The sequence below is a fragment of the Candoia aspera genome, chromosome 1 (assembly GCF_035149785.1).
Source record: "Candoia aspera isolate rCanAsp1 chromosome 1, rCanAsp1.hap2, whole genome shotgun sequence".
In the NCBI taxonomy this organism is placed as follows: domain Eukaryota; kingdom Metazoa; phylum Chordata; class Lepidosauria; order Squamata; family Boidae; genus Candoia; species Candoia aspera.
Genome location: NC_086153.1, coordinates 106,641,485 through 106,659,440, shown reverse-complemented (window position 1 = coordinate 106,659,440; position 17,956 = coordinate 106,641,485). Strand labels below are relative to the sequence as shown.

The following is a 17,956-nucleotide window of genomic DNA, read 5'->3' as shown; positions in this document are numbered from 1 at the left end:
GGTGAAAGCAGAGTTTCTGACATCAGCACAGTTTGAGCCATTCATGATTTGCTGCTGGGCTAGAAGAGAGGGAGGGAGGGAGGGAGAGAGAAGGTCCTATCTGAGAAATGCTGACTAATAAGGTAATTGAGGTTTTCTCTGAGCAGAAAAGGAAAAATAAAGATATGATTAAAAAGTGTGTTATCTGAAATGAACACCACTGAGTTTGCAAATACCAGATGGTATGAGTGAACTCTATGCAAAAATATCAAACTGCCAGCGAAATAACACATTTTTAAATATGAATATAGGTATAGAGGGTGGGGAGACAGGAATGAAAAATTGTGCAGAACACCCAAGAAGTCAAAATATCTTTTGAGTAAAAAGGGTAAAAAATGTATTTTATTTCTTTTCATAATTCAACATACATATTATGGCTCTGTACTTCTGTAATATGCTATGTATGTATGTATGTATGTATGTATGTATATATTTCTCATATTTAGCCACCGCCCATCGCACCCAGAAGAGGGACTCTGGGCGGTTTACAATAAAATTCCCCATAAAACATAAACATTAAAATCACATAAAACAATCATAATAAAACCCAATAATGTATTATATGTCAAAACTACTACTGAATAAGGCTTTATAAAACAATAACATATTTTGGATAAATACTATTAGAACCAGGCCCAGACCCCACAATTTACTATCAAATATAACCAAAAATGGCTGTTCACCACCTACAGAAATTAAAGTGTGTAGTGGGGCAATCAAATCATTTTAAGACTTGAGGCAGAAAATTCCCCCAGACAAAACAGAATAGACAAGACTGTGATTTCACCATCTTGGGTTTTAGAGTTTATGTTTTATATTTTAGAGTTTTCTATTATATTTGTATATTTATATTTTTATAATGTATCTTTTTAATTGATATTTAATTCCTACTGTTTTAATTTCTTTGTAAACCGCCCAGAGTCGTTTTTGAGATGGGCAGTGTAAAAACACAATAAATAAATAAATCATTAATTAAGGTCTGCAGAGGCTTTGGATTTAAAGACCTTCTGCTTCCTTGGATTTACCATCTCTAGTTCTAGATAGGGCTGCTCTCTCCCAAGCAGAAATGGTATATAATTTGAGGATCCTCCTGGATTCTTGGCTCCTGCTCTATGAGAAGTAGCAGCTATGGCCAGGGAGGCCTTTACCCAGATACGTCTGTGTGCCAACTATGACTCTTCCTGGATCAGGTAACCATTCTTGCAGTCATTCATGCCTTAGGCATCCCCCTCCCAGTTTGGACCATTGCAGTGTGCTCTTCATTGGGCTACTCTTGACCAATCAGAAGTTACAGCTGGTTCAAAATGCAATAGTGTAAGTAGTTATGGATACTTCCCGTTTTGCTCATGTAACTCCTCTACTCTGCAAGCTGCACTGATTACCAATTCTGGACACAATTCAAAGTACAGGTGGTCCTTATTTAACGACCACTCATTCAGCGACTATTCAAACTTATGACAGGCTGAACGAGTGGTAGTTATGACTGGACCTCATACTCATGGCCACTGCAGCATCCCATGGTCATGTGATCATGATTTGTGACTTTCCTTGCCAGCTTCCCACAAGCAAAGTCAATGGGGAAGCCAGCAGGAAGTTGGAAGTCGCGGTCATGTAAGGTCCTCGCTTAACAACCCACGTGGTCCTTGTTTAATGATGGCAACCAGGACTGCCAGAACTGCTGTTGCCAAGCAGCATGGTCATGTAGTTTTTTGACTTACAACTGTGCTTAATGATGGCGTTTCTGGTCCCAATTAGTGTCGTTAAACACTGCCTGTATTGAATTACTTCTGGAAACAATTCAATGTATTGAATTGTTCCATATAAAGCCCTTCATGAGTTAGGACCTGAGTACTGATGAAACCACCTCTCTCCAGCTGTTTCTGTCCAGTAAGATCTGGCAGAATTGATCTGTTCTCGATGTCATCTGTAAAGCAATATCATCTTGTGGGACTTAGGAAACAGGCTTCTCTGTGGCTTCACCTGCCTTATGGACCAGCATTCCCCTGGAAGCCCATTTGGCCCTGCCCTTGTGCTTTTGCAACAGCCTGGCTGTTTAAACAGGCCCTCAGGCAGGGGTAGACTGTGATCCACTCCCTGGACTGATTAATTTCATTTATTTACAGGGCTTATAGGTTACTCCATCAAACTAATTCATTGTCTGGAATAGTCACAGTAGCCCACCCACCAAAGCTCGATGGAATAACCAACTTTTCACCAACTTTTTCAACACTAGAAGGGAAGGAAGCCTTTGAATACTGGGGCAGGGTAATACTGGAAGAGGCAGGGACCTGCAACTGAAAAGGCTTGTTTCCATGGCCCATGTAGGTGGCAGTGTCTAACTGAGGGGAGGCATAGAGGGGAAGCATAGAGACCCTGCCTGCTAAAACTTAGCAAGTAGCAGGTGTTATTGGGGGAAAATTTTATGACTTACTACTTCTTGTTTTATTCTTCCCAATGTGCAAAGCGTTTACAGTTTATTATTGTATTATTGTTTTTAACCTTTTTTATGTACCCCGCCTGGCGTTGCTTTTCCAATTAAGGCAGCATGCAAATGGAGTAAATTTAATTAATTAATTAATTAATCAATTAATTATGCTGTTTTTCATGATATCCAGCATCTCTAAGGGAAAAGCTAGCCCTGATTAGAATATTTAATTGCCTTTAGAATAGCCATCATGTGTCTAGCAGTTCTTAAAGCTGTCATGTGCTTTTTTTTCAGCACCTATATTTTACAGGTAGTCCTCACTTAATGATCATTTGTTTAGTAACAGTTCAGACTTACAATGGTGCTGAAAAAACTGACTTATAACCAGTGCTCACACTTAACGACCATCGCAGTGTCCCCGCAGTCATGTGATCATGATTTGGGCATTTAGCAACCAGTTCTCATTTATGGCCATTGCAGCATCCCATGATCATGTGATCACCATTTTTGACCTTCCCTGCTGGCTTCTGGAAAGCAAAATCAATGGGGAACTGTAATTCACTTAATGACCATGTGGTACACTTAACGCCCACAGTGATTCAGTTCCGACACAGAAAAGGTCATAAAATCAGATTCACTTAATGACTGCTTCACTTAGCAACCGGAATTCTGTTCTCAATTGTCATTAAGCGAGGACTACCTGTATTTCTTTATTCATTTATTTTATATATTCTATTTTTCCTGCAGTGAACTGAATCTAGCCCCCATTGCTTTTTCATTTCCCCATTTTATTGTGACAATAGCCCTTTGAGATTGTTGGCTGTAGATATGGTGACAGACTGAGGTCACCTAGTTGCCTCATGGCTAATCAAGAATTTGAACACAGATTTCATAGTAGTATTCTGGTTAACGGGTACATGATTGAGAACTGCAGCTCCTGAACATGACTGAATAGCATCAATTTCTATAGCCATGGAGGTTTCATTATCATCAATGGCAGCCAATTGGATATTCCTAAAACTCCATTACAGACAAACAGAATATCTAGATCTAGATCTAGATCTAGATAGATATATCTACATCATCTATATCTTTATATATTGCATTTTGTAATTTTTCTTTCTGTAAAGCTTAAGAAATAACTAATAATAAAAACACCAAAAATATTTCCACAAATATTATTCACACCTAATCATGATATATGGTTATATATGCAATTACTTTCTACACTTGAAAAGTTGTTAACTGGATTTTCAGTTATGCTGTCCCCTACATTTAAAAAAAAAATCAGGGATTTAGAATGATCTGGAACATTCTATCAAGGTAAGTTTTATATGGTGTATACATGTAGAAATCCGCTGAGCTGCCGATCGGAAGGTTGGCGGTTCGAAACCACGCGGCAGGGTGAGCTCCCGTTGCTAGTCCCAGCTCCTGCTCACCTAGCAGTTCGAAAACATGCAAATGTGAGTAGATCAATAGGTACCGCTTCAGTGGGAAGGTAACGGCGTTCCGTGTCGTCATGCTGGCCACATGACCATGGACGGGGTCCTTACGGACAACGCCGGCTCCAAGGCTTAGAAACAGAGATGAGCACCGCCCCCTAGAGTCGGACACGACTGGACTTTACGTCAAGGGAAACCTTTACCTTTACTACATGTAGAAAGGAAAGAAGACTTCTATATTAACAAGATATAGGTAGTCCTTATTTAGAGACTGCCTCGGACAGCAAACATTTGCAGTTACGACAGTGATGAAAAAGTAACTTCACAACCAGTGATCGCATTTACAACCTTCGCAGCATCTCTCTTTCTCAATCACATGTTCACTATTAGAGTCAGTCAGTACTGTATCAGTTGCCTGTGCCTGACCATTCCCCCCACCCCTCACAGAGTGGAGAGATTGCTTGAACAAACTGTCTCTTCCTGAACTGCTTTTCTCCACAGTGCAGCCTGTCCCTAAAAAGTGCTAACCTCAAGTCAACAAACTCAGTTCTGTGACCTTAATTAGTTGATTAGAGCCCTTCCAAGGACTGGCAGCTGCTGCTTGAAACTGACAAGACCTTAATCAGTTTCACCCTGAAGGCTTTTGTTTGCCTCCTAAGGTCTTGAGGCTAACACAGTAGGCAAACAGCCAGCACTAGCGCATTCCTTTCTATGTGTATTCCCCATTGTGTGCTTGCTACTCTCTTGTAATCCCTTCCTCTCCAATGAATGTAAATACAAACATTAATTCTCTTCTTGCTAATTATCCCAGCGCCAGGGTGAGCATTCCAAAGGGTGGGGGAGGGGGAAAAAGAGCTATAAGATTTGCTCTTTTACCCAGCTTCCTCATGAGTCAGATTTTGGAAACCTTCCCTGCTGTTTGGGGTCATATCCTTCTGATGCTGTAGGTATATCCAGGGACAATTTCTTAATAAACCTTTTTCAAGATTTATTACATGTCATCTCCCTTAGTCTTGTTCTTTGGTATCTGTCCTGCAAATTCTAAACTAAGCATCGATGCACAGATTAGTGGCAACACTTGTATAACCTGCTCTTATTTTCACTTGTTTTTTTACCCCATACCAAGATGTACTCAAAGAGAAAGAAGCCCAGTTCAGCTGAAGGAAGTAGCAAGAAGCCAGGAAAGCTGAAGTAAAATCATAAGCACTGTTGCGGTCGCATGATTTTCACTTAGTGACTGCTTCACTTAACAATCAAGTTGCCAGAACCAATTGTGGTCACCAAACGAGGACTACCCATATATTGAAGTGAGTCAGGTCATTCATGTTAGAAGTAACATACGTGGGTTGGGAAACATAGCTGTTTCCTATACCAAAGCTGCTTTAGGTTATACTGTTCCACTGGGATCTGTAGTGCTTCATGGGAAGTCGTGCTGGCCACACCTGTTAGTAGAGTAGTGTGCAGAAATAGCCCCCTTGCTTCTGGTGTTCCACAGGAATAGAATCAGACAGCCACAATGACCATTATATTTCATGGTGTTAACAATATAGAGAGGACTTCTTCTATAGCTTCTGCTTAGTTTATCCAGTTTTCCTATATCCACAGACTCTGGAGTAGTTACAGGAAGGTGGTAAGGCTCAAGTTATCCCGTATCTAGAAGCCACAGGTTTGAGTACAGAGTACTGAGTGGGTAGCAGTCTTCTGATTCATCATAAATGATCAAAATCAGGGTGGCCATATTCTTTTGTTTTGAATGTTTGTTCCTACTTCATTTTCTGTAATTTGCATAACCTCTGTCAATTCTTTTGTAGAATTATCAGGGTACTTTTCTGACACTATGTCTTCTAATGCCCAGTGATCTGCAGATATTTGATTAGAGTATGTCGAAGGTCTTTACACAAATATATGCCACTCTCTCTACTGTGTCACCTAGACAGAAAAATAATCCTGTTCACCTTTTTCCATAAGAACTTCAGAGAGCTAAGGCATGGCCTGCATGTCAGAATGAAATAGGTCTATGAATAATAAAAATTCTCACTTAGACATTCACTTGTATTTTTAAAACAAGTCAAAACAGGTTTCTTCCTACATAAGAAGAATGGCACAGTGAAATAAACATGTCTGAAGATGTGATGTAAAAAGGAAAAGTAGGAGACTTGTCCTTTGTTGAACTGACTTGGTGTTTTTGATACTGTGTGTGACTGTACATGGAGCTATGTGACCTGGTAATTGTTGTGAGCTGAAGGATTCCACATTGAAGGGCCAGGACCACTAAAGGAAGTTATGCATCTGGTTTGTTTGGTAATGAGAAATAGGAATGCAAGGTCTGTGTACAAACAGGACATTGTATGCCATCATCACAGGATGTCCTTCCTTCAAGGCAGTACATTAACATGGAAAGAAGGAAAAGAAATGGCAAGAACGCATGCCTGTCTAATTACTACACACAAGTGCTTCTTTCATTAGTGACTTGCTCTTTAAGTGATTGTGTCTAATACGAATTTTAATAATGGAGATTTTCTTTCTGCACTATGTTAGCATTTGAACCACTCTCTGCAAAAACACCTGCAGGGCAAAGCTGTGTTGTTTCTTCTTTAACTGATGCTGTTTTAAAATAGCACAAAGTTAAGGCTATAGTCCTGTGCTCACTTTCCTTGGAGTAAAAGTCCTACTAATCTTATTAAGGGATGTAAAAGGATGGGGTGGGGGGGAAAATACATACGTATGTCGTACAGGAAATCTGGGTGTTATTTTTAATTTAAAAGCATATACAACTAATGACAGATCAAACTGCATAACAATATTTTTTCCTTCATTATTTTGTACATCAGTCATAAACAGAAATTTAATTGGGTTTTGATGTTCCTGGAAAGTTCAATTTAGAGATAGAAGTTAGGGACAGACAAATAATGTTGTTCTCTTTTGCATCCAATTCTACATACTGGGTTATATGCTGCATATATAGCCATCCATATTATTTTTCACCATCAAATATTTCCCCTTCCCATGGAAGATAATTCATGTGCTACCAGCCTATTAACCAGCGTATGTGTTAATTGGAAAGTCTGCATTGCTGTGATTTTCAGAAAGGAAAAATTCCTTCTGAGTGGATCAGAGTTTCATTGGATAATTTCTGTGTGAGTTGCAGGTATAGCTCCACCCCTGTTCTTGTCAGCTTGGAGTGTGAGTAAATCAGAAATGACTGGCTCATTGGAAACTTGTAGCAGGAAGGAGAAAGGAAGAGTGTTTCGCTAGCACAGATTGAAACATTCAGCCCTCCTGTGTTTCAAAGGAGTTAAAGCCTAAGATCTACTGCACCTGTCCCACAGTGAGAGAGCTCGTGAGCGAGAGGCCAGCCCGAGCAACCAAAGTTAAATCTCGAGGCATGAGTCGGTCTTACTTCCACGGGCTAAGTGGAAGGCAGGGGAAATGTTTGCTCTTTAGATATGTGTGAGACTTACCTGAAACGCCAGGCTGCCAGCTGGAAGTATTTGTGGACTGTACCTCGGTAAGCTACTTTTTTTCAGATTGCTGGAGAGGGTTTTTTGAATGAAACATAGCAAGGAACAGGTTGACAGTGGCAAATGTTTTTCTTGAAAGTGCCCTTTCTAAGGTGCCTTTTTAAGTTCAAGGGACCTTTGTTTTTATGATGATTAATTCTTTCACTGCTAGTAGCAACTGGCAGTTGAGTTTCACTATTACTGTAAAGTCTTAAGCTGTGTTCATATGGTGCCTGAGTCTCTGGAATCTGTCCTATTGGCTCCATAACCATTATCTGAAGAACTATTAAACCTGCCAAAGTTGGATACTATGAGAAAATACAGAATTAAGCAAGTTTTGTTCTTTGCCTTTTTTAAAATATTTCTTTGAATTGGGAATATGACCTACTTGATCTCAGTCCAAAGGATTAGTAGTATAATTCTGGAGCTTCAGGTTTTTGTTATGGAAAAGCTGTAGTCTAATCCATAGTCTTTATACTTGGGGAAAACAGAATGGTAAGTTAACATGTTTTTAATATGCAAATTAGTTTGCTACTACTACTATAAGGATGGTTGTAAGACTAAATATTATAACTGTATTATAAATCTGTTCATATTTCTATAATATTACTACCCTGCTCTGTTTAAAATGTGATACTCTTTTCTAAAGAGAGAGAGACAAATAGTACTTTTTGCAATAAGAATATTCAAAGCAACACTGTAAGGTTGGCCTTTAATATTATACCTGTACTGTGGATGAAGAACTGAAATGAAAGAAATATCTTGTCTCTGAGTTTTGTGACTGTGTAGGCACTGCTTGAAATAGAAGCATTGTGGTCCATCTTGTAAGCCATGCAGTATTCTCAGTATAGCCCAGCGATGAAATTTGTTTTAAACACTTTTTGGAAGATGTAAAAATATGCCAGTTGGGAGTAGGGGGCTGAATAATATTTCTAGTTACTTTGGATTGTTTTGGAGCAATAGCACAGGATGGAGTATAGGGTAGGGAGGGGGGAATGTTGTTTTTAAAAGTTGTTTGTGCGTTGGAAGTGGTGGGAAAGTTCAGTCTTCCTCATTTGGAAAAAGCAAGCCAGGTTCCGCTCTTCCAGCATGCACTTTCCATTTTTAGCTCTTTCAGACGCAGACAGCAGTTCCTTCCTTTTCCTTTCCTTGTTTATGACACTCTCCTAATGCAGTTTTCCAACAAGCTGTGTTGTACACAAACTTTTGTGCTTTCAGATCACCATCCCCCCATTCAGATAATAAAGAAACATCTCAAAGAGGTGTGGAGAGTTTCTTTTTTTTTTTTAACTAGCTTTAGCTATTGAACATGGTGTGTCAGAGAGGTTACCTCAAAGTGCAGGGCATTTGGCTACTTTCAGCTGTTCCACTCATGTCCTCAGTGTGCCACTAGATAGCCATTTAGATCAATTTGGCAGCAGTGATGAAAAGAGAATGACAAATATATATATATATATTTTTTTTCCAGGCTGCTGTACCGTGTAGTTCATATATTGTGAATTCCCGAGGACAGATCAAAGGGACAAAATTGATAATGAAAATGGACATGAAGGATGCTGATATGACTGTATGGACAGAAGCTGAATTTGAAGACAAGTGTACCTACATTGTAAATGATCATCCCACAGAACCCAGCTCTGCAGAAGGTTGCACTCAGGCCGAATCTTCTTTGCCAAGGAACTTGATTTTCAAATATGCAGGAAATTGCAAAGAGGTAAGAACAAGTTTACCAAGAATGATTACAGCAACCTTAAAAGACCTTTAGATTTCTGTGTTTTTTTAAAATAGGCATCACCAGTTTTTCTTTCCTAAAAGCATAGAAAAGGCTTGAAGAGATTTCCCTGTTAATATTGTATCATTCCTATTTTACTATATCAAAAAGAAACACTTCCTGATATGTATCTCTATATATCCAACATGTGTTGATGTATATAGAGAAATTGTGTATAAGATGCGGTTTAACATACTAATGGCAATTGGAAACTTGTATCCCTGGCCAGTTTAGACTTAGCTCTTTTGTACAGTCCTAAGCACACATACCTGTAAAATACAGGGTATACCCTGCTTATAAGTGACCTTTTTATTCTGAAACAATAAAATTATGTCAAATCAGTGAAATTTAAATACTCTGTGTTTTAATGACTTGTTTATCTAGGACAGGACCTTTATTGGTAGCTGGACATACAGGTATATTTTAGTGCATGTCTCTGGAGTGGATGCGTTCTTTGTTGTTCCAGAAGGGCAGAGAAAAGAAAATCAGTCTAGATGAGCAATCGGTTGCCTGTTTATTCCTTCAGGTAGAGTAGCTATTATAGTTAGGCGTGATGTTCAGCTGGCTAATAATGGTAGGGCCAACCCATCATTTTTTGTCCCTCTCCTGTGACTTGTGGTGGAACAGCTATAACCTGTGTTGCCACCGTGGCTAAATAAACTGACCACAGAGCTCAGGGAAGGGTGTACATTCATTCCTTTCTAGTTATTAAAAGGATCCTTCTTAAAACAAACAGCATGGAAATTCTTGTATTCAAAAACAGGACCCAAACTTGAAGTGATATAAATTGTAATTCTATTAACATTACTCAGACAATAGGTAGCCTGTTATCTCTGTGGTTTCATTCTTGGTGCTGTTCTGCTTTGTAGCTGAACCTGAATGATGAGCTGGAACAACAGAAGTTTTCAAATATTCCCACTGTATACTGGGCCCTTGAGTTAGGCAATGTAATTATAATTCTGATACATTCAATGTTTAGCTGAATGGCCTGAAAATGAATTGTGAAGAAGCAACTACCTAATATCCATTGTAAACCCATTTTGTATGCCTTAATCTTCTTTCAGGTTGCAAGCAATCTGAAAAAAATAAAACTGTCTTGCTATATGCTGGCACACATTCATGCATTTGTGAATCATTTTTAAACTATTACATTGAACAGTGGTTTCAGAAACGACAAGATTTGTAGTTGTTTCTCATAAAATTTAGTTCCATGGATCTTTACAGAGAAGGTTATTGTTAGACAATATCCTTCATTTGTTTTTCATTCTAGTCGTCTTTGCTATGTGAAAAATAGAGGAAATTGTAGTTGTGTATCCAGTCCCATATCCCATTTAGGATACAATATCTATATGTTCATAGTATGCTGCCTCAGATTTAACTGGCTTTGTGATTATTGTATCAGTTCTATGGTTGATTGGGCAGGATATCAAGTTAATTGGTATTAGAGTTTATGAATATTTTGGCAGGGGGGAGATCCTGAGTTCAGAATCCAAACATCTGTGTTCTAGATCTCGAATTATTTACACTGATTCACAAACACAGAAGCAATGAGAACATTTTCTCTTACAGCATAATATGCTCATTGGTAAACTTAGCTTTATAGCATAATGCAAAATAGCGTACACCGAAAAATTAATCTAAAGGAACCACATCTTATATGTATGCCTGAGCTTGTAGCTTTGGGCAGCGTTTGGCCACAGAGGCCTTGCTATTTTTCAGGGATAGATTACTCAGACATTATCACATACAATGATGCAAGCGGTGAGCTGTTTTTTATGGAGAAAAATATGCTTATGAAATGTAAATGCTGTCATTAAGGAACTGTATTTAGAGTAATATTCCTAGAGCCTACAGATACTCCTGTGTTTTGTACGCGCACCTGTGTGTTTTTGTTTATTTCTCATTGCTTTACTAATCCCAGAACTCCACCTTTTATTGAAAAGGCAAGAGAAACCACAATATGTCATATGGTTGACCTTTGTTGGGGATTATTTTATGGAGCTGTTTTTCATTGTATAGTTACCATGTACCATATACCATTAGTAAGCATATGGGCATCTTAAAGCAACTTTAATTCTTAATGTTCAAAGATGTATCATTTATCTATGGACATTCATGATGCAGTATTTTGTACTATTTTTTCAGTGTGGACAGATTTTTTTTTTGAAAGGAAACTCCCAATTAAGCTCCTTTAAAATAATAGGCAATACTATTCATATTGGTAAAATGATAAAAAACCAACAACCAGCTCAAGCATCCACAAATACATACAAATAGAATACACACTGGCCAGACAGAAAGGTTGGTACCAAGGAAGTGTACATTCCAGTAAAGCCAATCACAACAGAAGATACCATGTCAAGATCCTTTATAGGGACCTATAGAATAGCCTCCACTGTGGACTTTAATTTCTGGATCGACTTGTGGGGAGGAAAGTTTTATGATAGTCTAGTCCCAACTTTTTAGAGATTTACAAACCAAAAACTTCGAAATGAATTCAGAAAATGAAGACATTTTAAGTGGTGGTTGTGTTCTTTAGGACTGATTCCAGGAAGTAATATAGGTGCTATATTTTTGTCCTAACTGTGACTTAGAGACACAAAAGATACTGCTCCTTATTAGCTGTACTTGGAAGAGAATTATGCTTCAGTATTTATTGTTTTGCTGTTTTAGAATTAATCCACCCTTCCAGCCAACAGGAAGATGAAGGTAGTTCACAGAAAATCAAACTAAACATTTAACCAAATTGTATGTTGACCCATTAGATAGATATTTATCACTTGAATATCTTGCAAATGTTGTTGCTGTGTACATGTAAGAAGGAAGCAACAGGCAAACATTTCCTCTCACTCCACCCTTTTAAAAAAGAATAAATTATAGGATGTAAGCCCTCTTCAGTGCATTATTCTCCCAGTGTTGCTGAAAAACAAAAAGTGTGTATTGTTCCAGACAAAAGCTTAAGTGAACAAGTCATCATGGAACTTGGGAAGTGGAGGTTAAGCTAACAGGCATCTTAAATAATTTTTTCCCGTGGACATTAGCCCAGGTTCAGTTTATTTGGTTAAGTTTTGTATGTTAGTAGTGTATTTAGTTAGTAATTTTATATTATGGTAGTACCCATTAAAAGAAAAAAATAGCTTGTGTCTTTTATCTACATTCAGCCTGTGCTTTATGAAGGCTCATTCTAATAAGATATCCTCAGATAAATGTATTTAAAAATAGTAATGATTAGAGAAAGTTATAAAGTACTGATTATTGTATAGAATCTACATGTGCTTTATCAAGTGTCAGAGACAAATGGGATGTTAGAGCAGAAAAGGTGCTGATCCCCATAAAGGATCAAAGGAGGTAGCTTCTGTATATAGATAAAATATAAAGGGGGGGAAAAATTCAATGAAAATGTTTATACAAGAGGTACAGCAGTTATGGGCAGCAATGACCCTGCTCAGTTCCAACGATTTAGATATCCCTCATTTTTTTTAAAAAAACAAAAAATCTGATCTCACAATAATACAATGATTTTTTGATCTTGCAACAATTTGGTGATTTTTTTTAAAGGTGTTTATTTTTATTTAATTCAGGAAGATTAAGAGCCCATTTAGAATGCAGCTAATGTTCAGCAGAATTAATAGGGGCAAGTTCCGTCTGTCAAATTGCAGTGTCCATTCCCATGAAGAAAAGCAAAGTTGCTTCTATGCTAAAATCAGAAAGAATTGAAGTCAGATTTTAAAACAATTAACAGGGTTCAGCCCAAAATCTGGAGGATCACATCAGAATAGTACAGTATAGAAGCAATTCTGTAACTTTAAACTTAAAGCACTAGTAACATATTGCAGTATTATTTTTATGAACAAGAATGAATTGGAACACTCGTAAACTTGCTATTTTTTTTTTAATAATATAGAAAGAGAAGCTCTCTTGTGCCTTGCATCCCAATAGTCAATTTTTAGAAGGCCAGTTTCAGGGTTTTATGTGAGCAAGGAGCACAAGGGTTTTACTCTTCAGTGACACATGACTATGACTTTATAGTCCATTAGTATATGGATGTTAAATATTAGTGTATTTAACATCCATATACTAATGGCAGAACTAGTAATTAAAATTTCATGAATTAAATACTTTCTATAATCGTTGTAACTTAAAGGGGGGGGGGAAACAGCCTATTTAAGTATTGTACTTACCATGGCAGCTGGAGAAACTTTTCTATTCAGCTTTAAAACACTGACATTACATTCCTTTGTCATCACAGTTTCTTTGTCAAAGAGGTATTCTTAGTGTTCAGAAGATCTTCCATTCCCATTAGTTTGTAGAGAATTTGTGGGGTGTTGGGACAGCATTATTCCAAAGCAGATGTGCTTAAGGACACCTTGTGGACAAATCTGAAACATCACTTTGTGTGTCTCAAAATTCAACAAGGCTTAATTTACATTCCTTTTTGATTTGTAGTTGTTTTTTTAAAGCTATGCTACCAGTTCATAGTTATATTAATACGTCGTCTTTATGAAGCACAGCCACAATTGATATGGGCTCTAAGCTGGATTTCTTTCGAGCTTCTTCATAATGTATAATTTCCTTTTTCTTTTGGGGGATATAGTTAAATCCTGGAATATAATTTATGTACAACCATTCTACAATATATAATTACTGGTAACAGAACTTTGGGTAATATCTCATTCACACGTTGAGAAAATCAGTGTGCTCTTTAGAAGAAAATAGCCAGGAAGAGCCTTTCTATGGAGAACATTAATGCAATAAATGCTTGTTATGTGTATAAGAAAGAAACTGCAATTCCAGTGCACATGTTCTCAATCCTGGTTGCACTTACCTTTTACTCCTGAGAGAATGATTCTTCCAGTGCATCCAGTGCTTAATAATAGCTGTAATTCATTCAGGATGACACTTCATGCATCTGATGAGGTGGACATGAAAGCTCTGTCATCCATTTATTTTTTTTAAGGTGCCACAAGGCTGTGTTTTGTTTTTCTGCCACATACTAACATGGCCGTTCTTCTGAAAACGTAATGCTGGAATGAACACTTGGGGGTTGCTGATTATGGTGAATAGCAAGCAGCACATCCCATTTTTACTCTCCCATCAGTAGTGTTCTCACTCTCCCCTTTCCTCCTCTGATAGTAACTTGCAAATTGTGGAATTTTCATGCGATGTTTAAAAAATATCGGAACTTTCTCTTAACCATTGCCTGAGCATTCAAACCCTTGGAAGAGGAATACAGAGAGAGAAAGTGAGCCAAGTGAAATGGCTGGAATTAACAAAGTTACTGTATAGCTTGGCTGAATATTGCAAACATTCCCCTCTGTCATTCTCACACCAGTAAACAAATCCATTCCACTCTTCCCCCCAACATATCCTATGCACACACACTTACACCGTACTTAATGAAGATAACTAACGCATCACACTAAATTCTTTCCAAAGGCCTTGCACAAAATATTGTTTGGGCATGCTTTGAATTATTCTACAAAAATCCCCTAGCTGTTTCCATTTGACAAGTTCCAAGTAATAATGATTCCTAGACGTTTTGAAAACTTCAACATATGTTTGAATTAAAATGAAAGGGGGATGTATTTTTTACCACTATGAAGAGCAAAAACGGCCAGACTACAGTATAATTCATATACTGTCTGTAATTTTCTCTTGAAGGTTTTAACAGAATGTAAATTAAGTCAGATGGGGAAAAGCCAGAAGAACATCTGCCTTTTTCACCTCTATGAAAAATGCTTAAGAGTGGTAAAAATAAACACAGCCATTAGGCATGTCCCTGTTTGTTTCTACTTGTTTTTAAAAGATGCACAACTGGTTTGAATTTGTTAAAGTTTAGGGGGAAAAAAACATGACAGAGTTCTCCAGACTCACCAAAAAAATTCATGGCAAGCCAAATCCTAGATATTTGTGTTACTACTCTGTCAAGACTTTTTTTTTGTTCTCTTACAAATTTAAACTGGCTTAGCATCCATTCTTTTATACAACAAAGAACTCTGGGAAGTGTAGTTTTCTGTGAGATTTCAACACATTAGAAAACTACAACTTCCAGGAATCTTTGAGAGTAACCATGGCAATTAACAAAGGGCTTTATCTGCAAGGGTTTCAAACTTTTTCATGTTGTGGAACCTATTGGCTTTAGAACAAAATTCAACCCCTGATCAAGAGGTAAAACTCTGGTAGAAAACTGGTTGCTTTCAAGTGAACCTTTTTCCCCTCTTAGTCTCGTATGGAATCCTGTATTGGAGCACTTAGTTTTCATTCTTTCAGCACCAAGAAACTGCTCTGTTCAGGGCTAACAAGATCTGATCGATCCAGAAATGTTTATTGTAGATCCCACTAGCTAGATACTCTTTTTTTAATTTCTCAGACCCTACATATACATGTTTCTTCTGAAAGATAGCCTGCAAAAAATCAGGTATAAAATGTTTACAAAGATGGGAATAAAGTTAAATCTCACTAATCTCTAACTTGAATCAATAATCCTTCCCCCTACACACTTACTTCCAGGCTTCCCATTTAAAACTTAAGTATAATTAATAAAGCAGAAGATCTATCACTTCTGTAAAATATTACACATATTACACTAGATACTAGTTAAGCTCTACAATATACATAAACTTGAGAAAAGAGAGGAGGTACTGTGGTGTTTTGGTTTAGTTAATATCCTTATTTTCAAAGTTAAGTGCAATGGATCCGTAATGCAGTTTTATCCGTTTATTAGTTTGTTAGGTATAATGAAACTAGTCAATAGTGTGAGAATAGCATGACTCATTAGCTTGAACATGACTGTTTACTAAGTCTGTGGAACAAACGTCTTCTTTTCATCCCCCACTTTCCATTTAAGTTACAGACATCAGTTTCAAAAAGTCCTTATTCATGGTTCCTGGTTTACAAAGTTACTCTGTTGTTTATATAATATTCAAAGCAAATTAAAATTGAGCGGGCTTAGTGGAGGAGGCAAGAGGAAGGGAGGAAATCCCCAGTATGTAAGGAGATACTCAAATGGTCCATGATATAATTAGTGGCAAAAAGGAACTTGTATAGCCAATATATTTTACACTGTAAGACTGTGGGTTAAATCCACAAGAAGCACATTAGAGGTTTTATGAGTGGTTGTCCTTTAATAAGTACTGTTTCAGATTATAATATACATCTGTCTTCCCATGTAGGATATTAAGGTACAAGGATTCTAATGTAGGCTGGTAAGGTACAAGGGCTGTAACTAGTAACTCTATTAAATATGGATGCAGTTGCGTCATATTTACTGCTTATGGAAATATTTACAGGTAGTCCTCACTTAATTACCCTAACTGAGACTGGCAACTCCATCACTAAGCAAAGCAGTTATTAAGCGAAACATCCCATGACCGCAACTTGTGACTTTCTGCCGGCTTCCCCATTTACTTTGTTCATCAGAAGCTGGCTGGGAAAGTCACAAATGGTGATCATGTCACTGCAGAACACTGTGACCATTGTAAATGCACAACGGTTGCCAAGTGCCCAAATCGCAATCACATGGCCACAGGGATACTGCGATGGTTGTAACTGCAAGGACTGGTCGTAATTCGGTTTTTTCAGTGCCGTTGTAACTTCAGACATTTGCTAAACAAATGGTCATTAAGCGAGGACTACCAATATTTCAACAATACTGAGATTATTAGTCTTAAGCATTTCTTCATTTTGGGAGGCTCCCATTCCCCAAATCTACATTTATGGTGCACCTTTCAAAGTGAGTCAGTCATAATTTAGTTATATGATATGAATTATAGATAAATTGAATTCCATACTGCTGCATCTAAGTATTTCTACAAAAACAGAGCAAATTAAGCTATATGAATATTACTCATAATTGAAATACTTCATTCTGCAGCAGTACCTGTAATCTCATTGCTGAAACATTATTTTAAATACAGAAGAAGGGGAAATATGTGGTTCATAGTAATACAGTGAACAGGCAAACAATGTGTACAACTGCTTTTTGAATCATACTATTTTACACAAATGTATTCTTTTAAACTGTATTTTTCAATGCATATATTCTTAACATAATCTAACACTGCACACCTATTTTTTTCAGGTTATTGGAGTTATCAGCAAAGATATTATCCCCAAAGGAACACGCTTTGGACCATTGGTTGGTGAGATCTACACCAGTGACACAGTTCCTAAGGATGCAAATAGAAAATATTTTTGGAGGGTAAGCAGGGAAAATAACTTTATATAAAAGTTTCACAAAATATTAAATACATTTTCAGTAAAACAATACTGCCCTTATTTGAACTGCATGAGGTAAATTGATGAATTAGCAGTATTGTCCTATTTAGTTCTCATGGGACTATAGTCCCATTCTTAGAATAGAACAGCCACTGGTGGTCCTCTTGCATCTTGATTACTCAGAGCCACTACCTTTCAGGAGGAAAGACTAAAATGGGGATCCATATTAAAGAGCAATTTGTCTCAGGCATCCTCCTCAGGAACACAATCGGGACTACAGCTCACAAATGTGATGCTATTCTTCCTCCTCACAGGATTCATTTAAGATGAATACTTAAATTAGTACTTACAGTAACTGAGTTACTATAGTGTTAATTGACCAAATGAAGAGAACACATCAATTAGCCATTCTACAATAAAGCTTTTTTAAAAATCCAGCTTGTTGATACTATGAAATTTTTTGCTCGATCCATCTGATTGTAGCACTGGATCCTGAGCTAGATGTCTTGTGCATACCCATTTGTGAGTACATTCATGGCCATAATAAATTTAGGCCAGGTGA

At 37.4% G+C, this 17,956-nt stretch overlaps 1 protein-coding gene across 1 annotated transcript in view; it reads left to right on the top strand.

Moving 5' to 3' along the window:
• The first annotated feature begins 7,262 nt into the window (after positions 1-7,262).
• Positions 7,263-17,956, top strand: part of PRDM1 (PR/SET domain 1) — a 33,537-nt gene continuing 22,843 nt past the window's right edge. Inside the window, exons 1-3 of the mRNA XM_063311604.1 lie at positions 7,263-7,414; positions 8,875-9,120; positions 17,258-17,377. Of these exons, the coding sequence (XP_063167674.1) occupies positions 8,941-9,120; positions 17,258-17,377 (300 nt within the window). The 5' untranslated portion in view covers positions 7,263-7,414; positions 8,875-8,940. The remainder of the gene's footprint in view (positions 7,415-8,874; positions 9,121-17,257; positions 17,378-17,956) is intronic.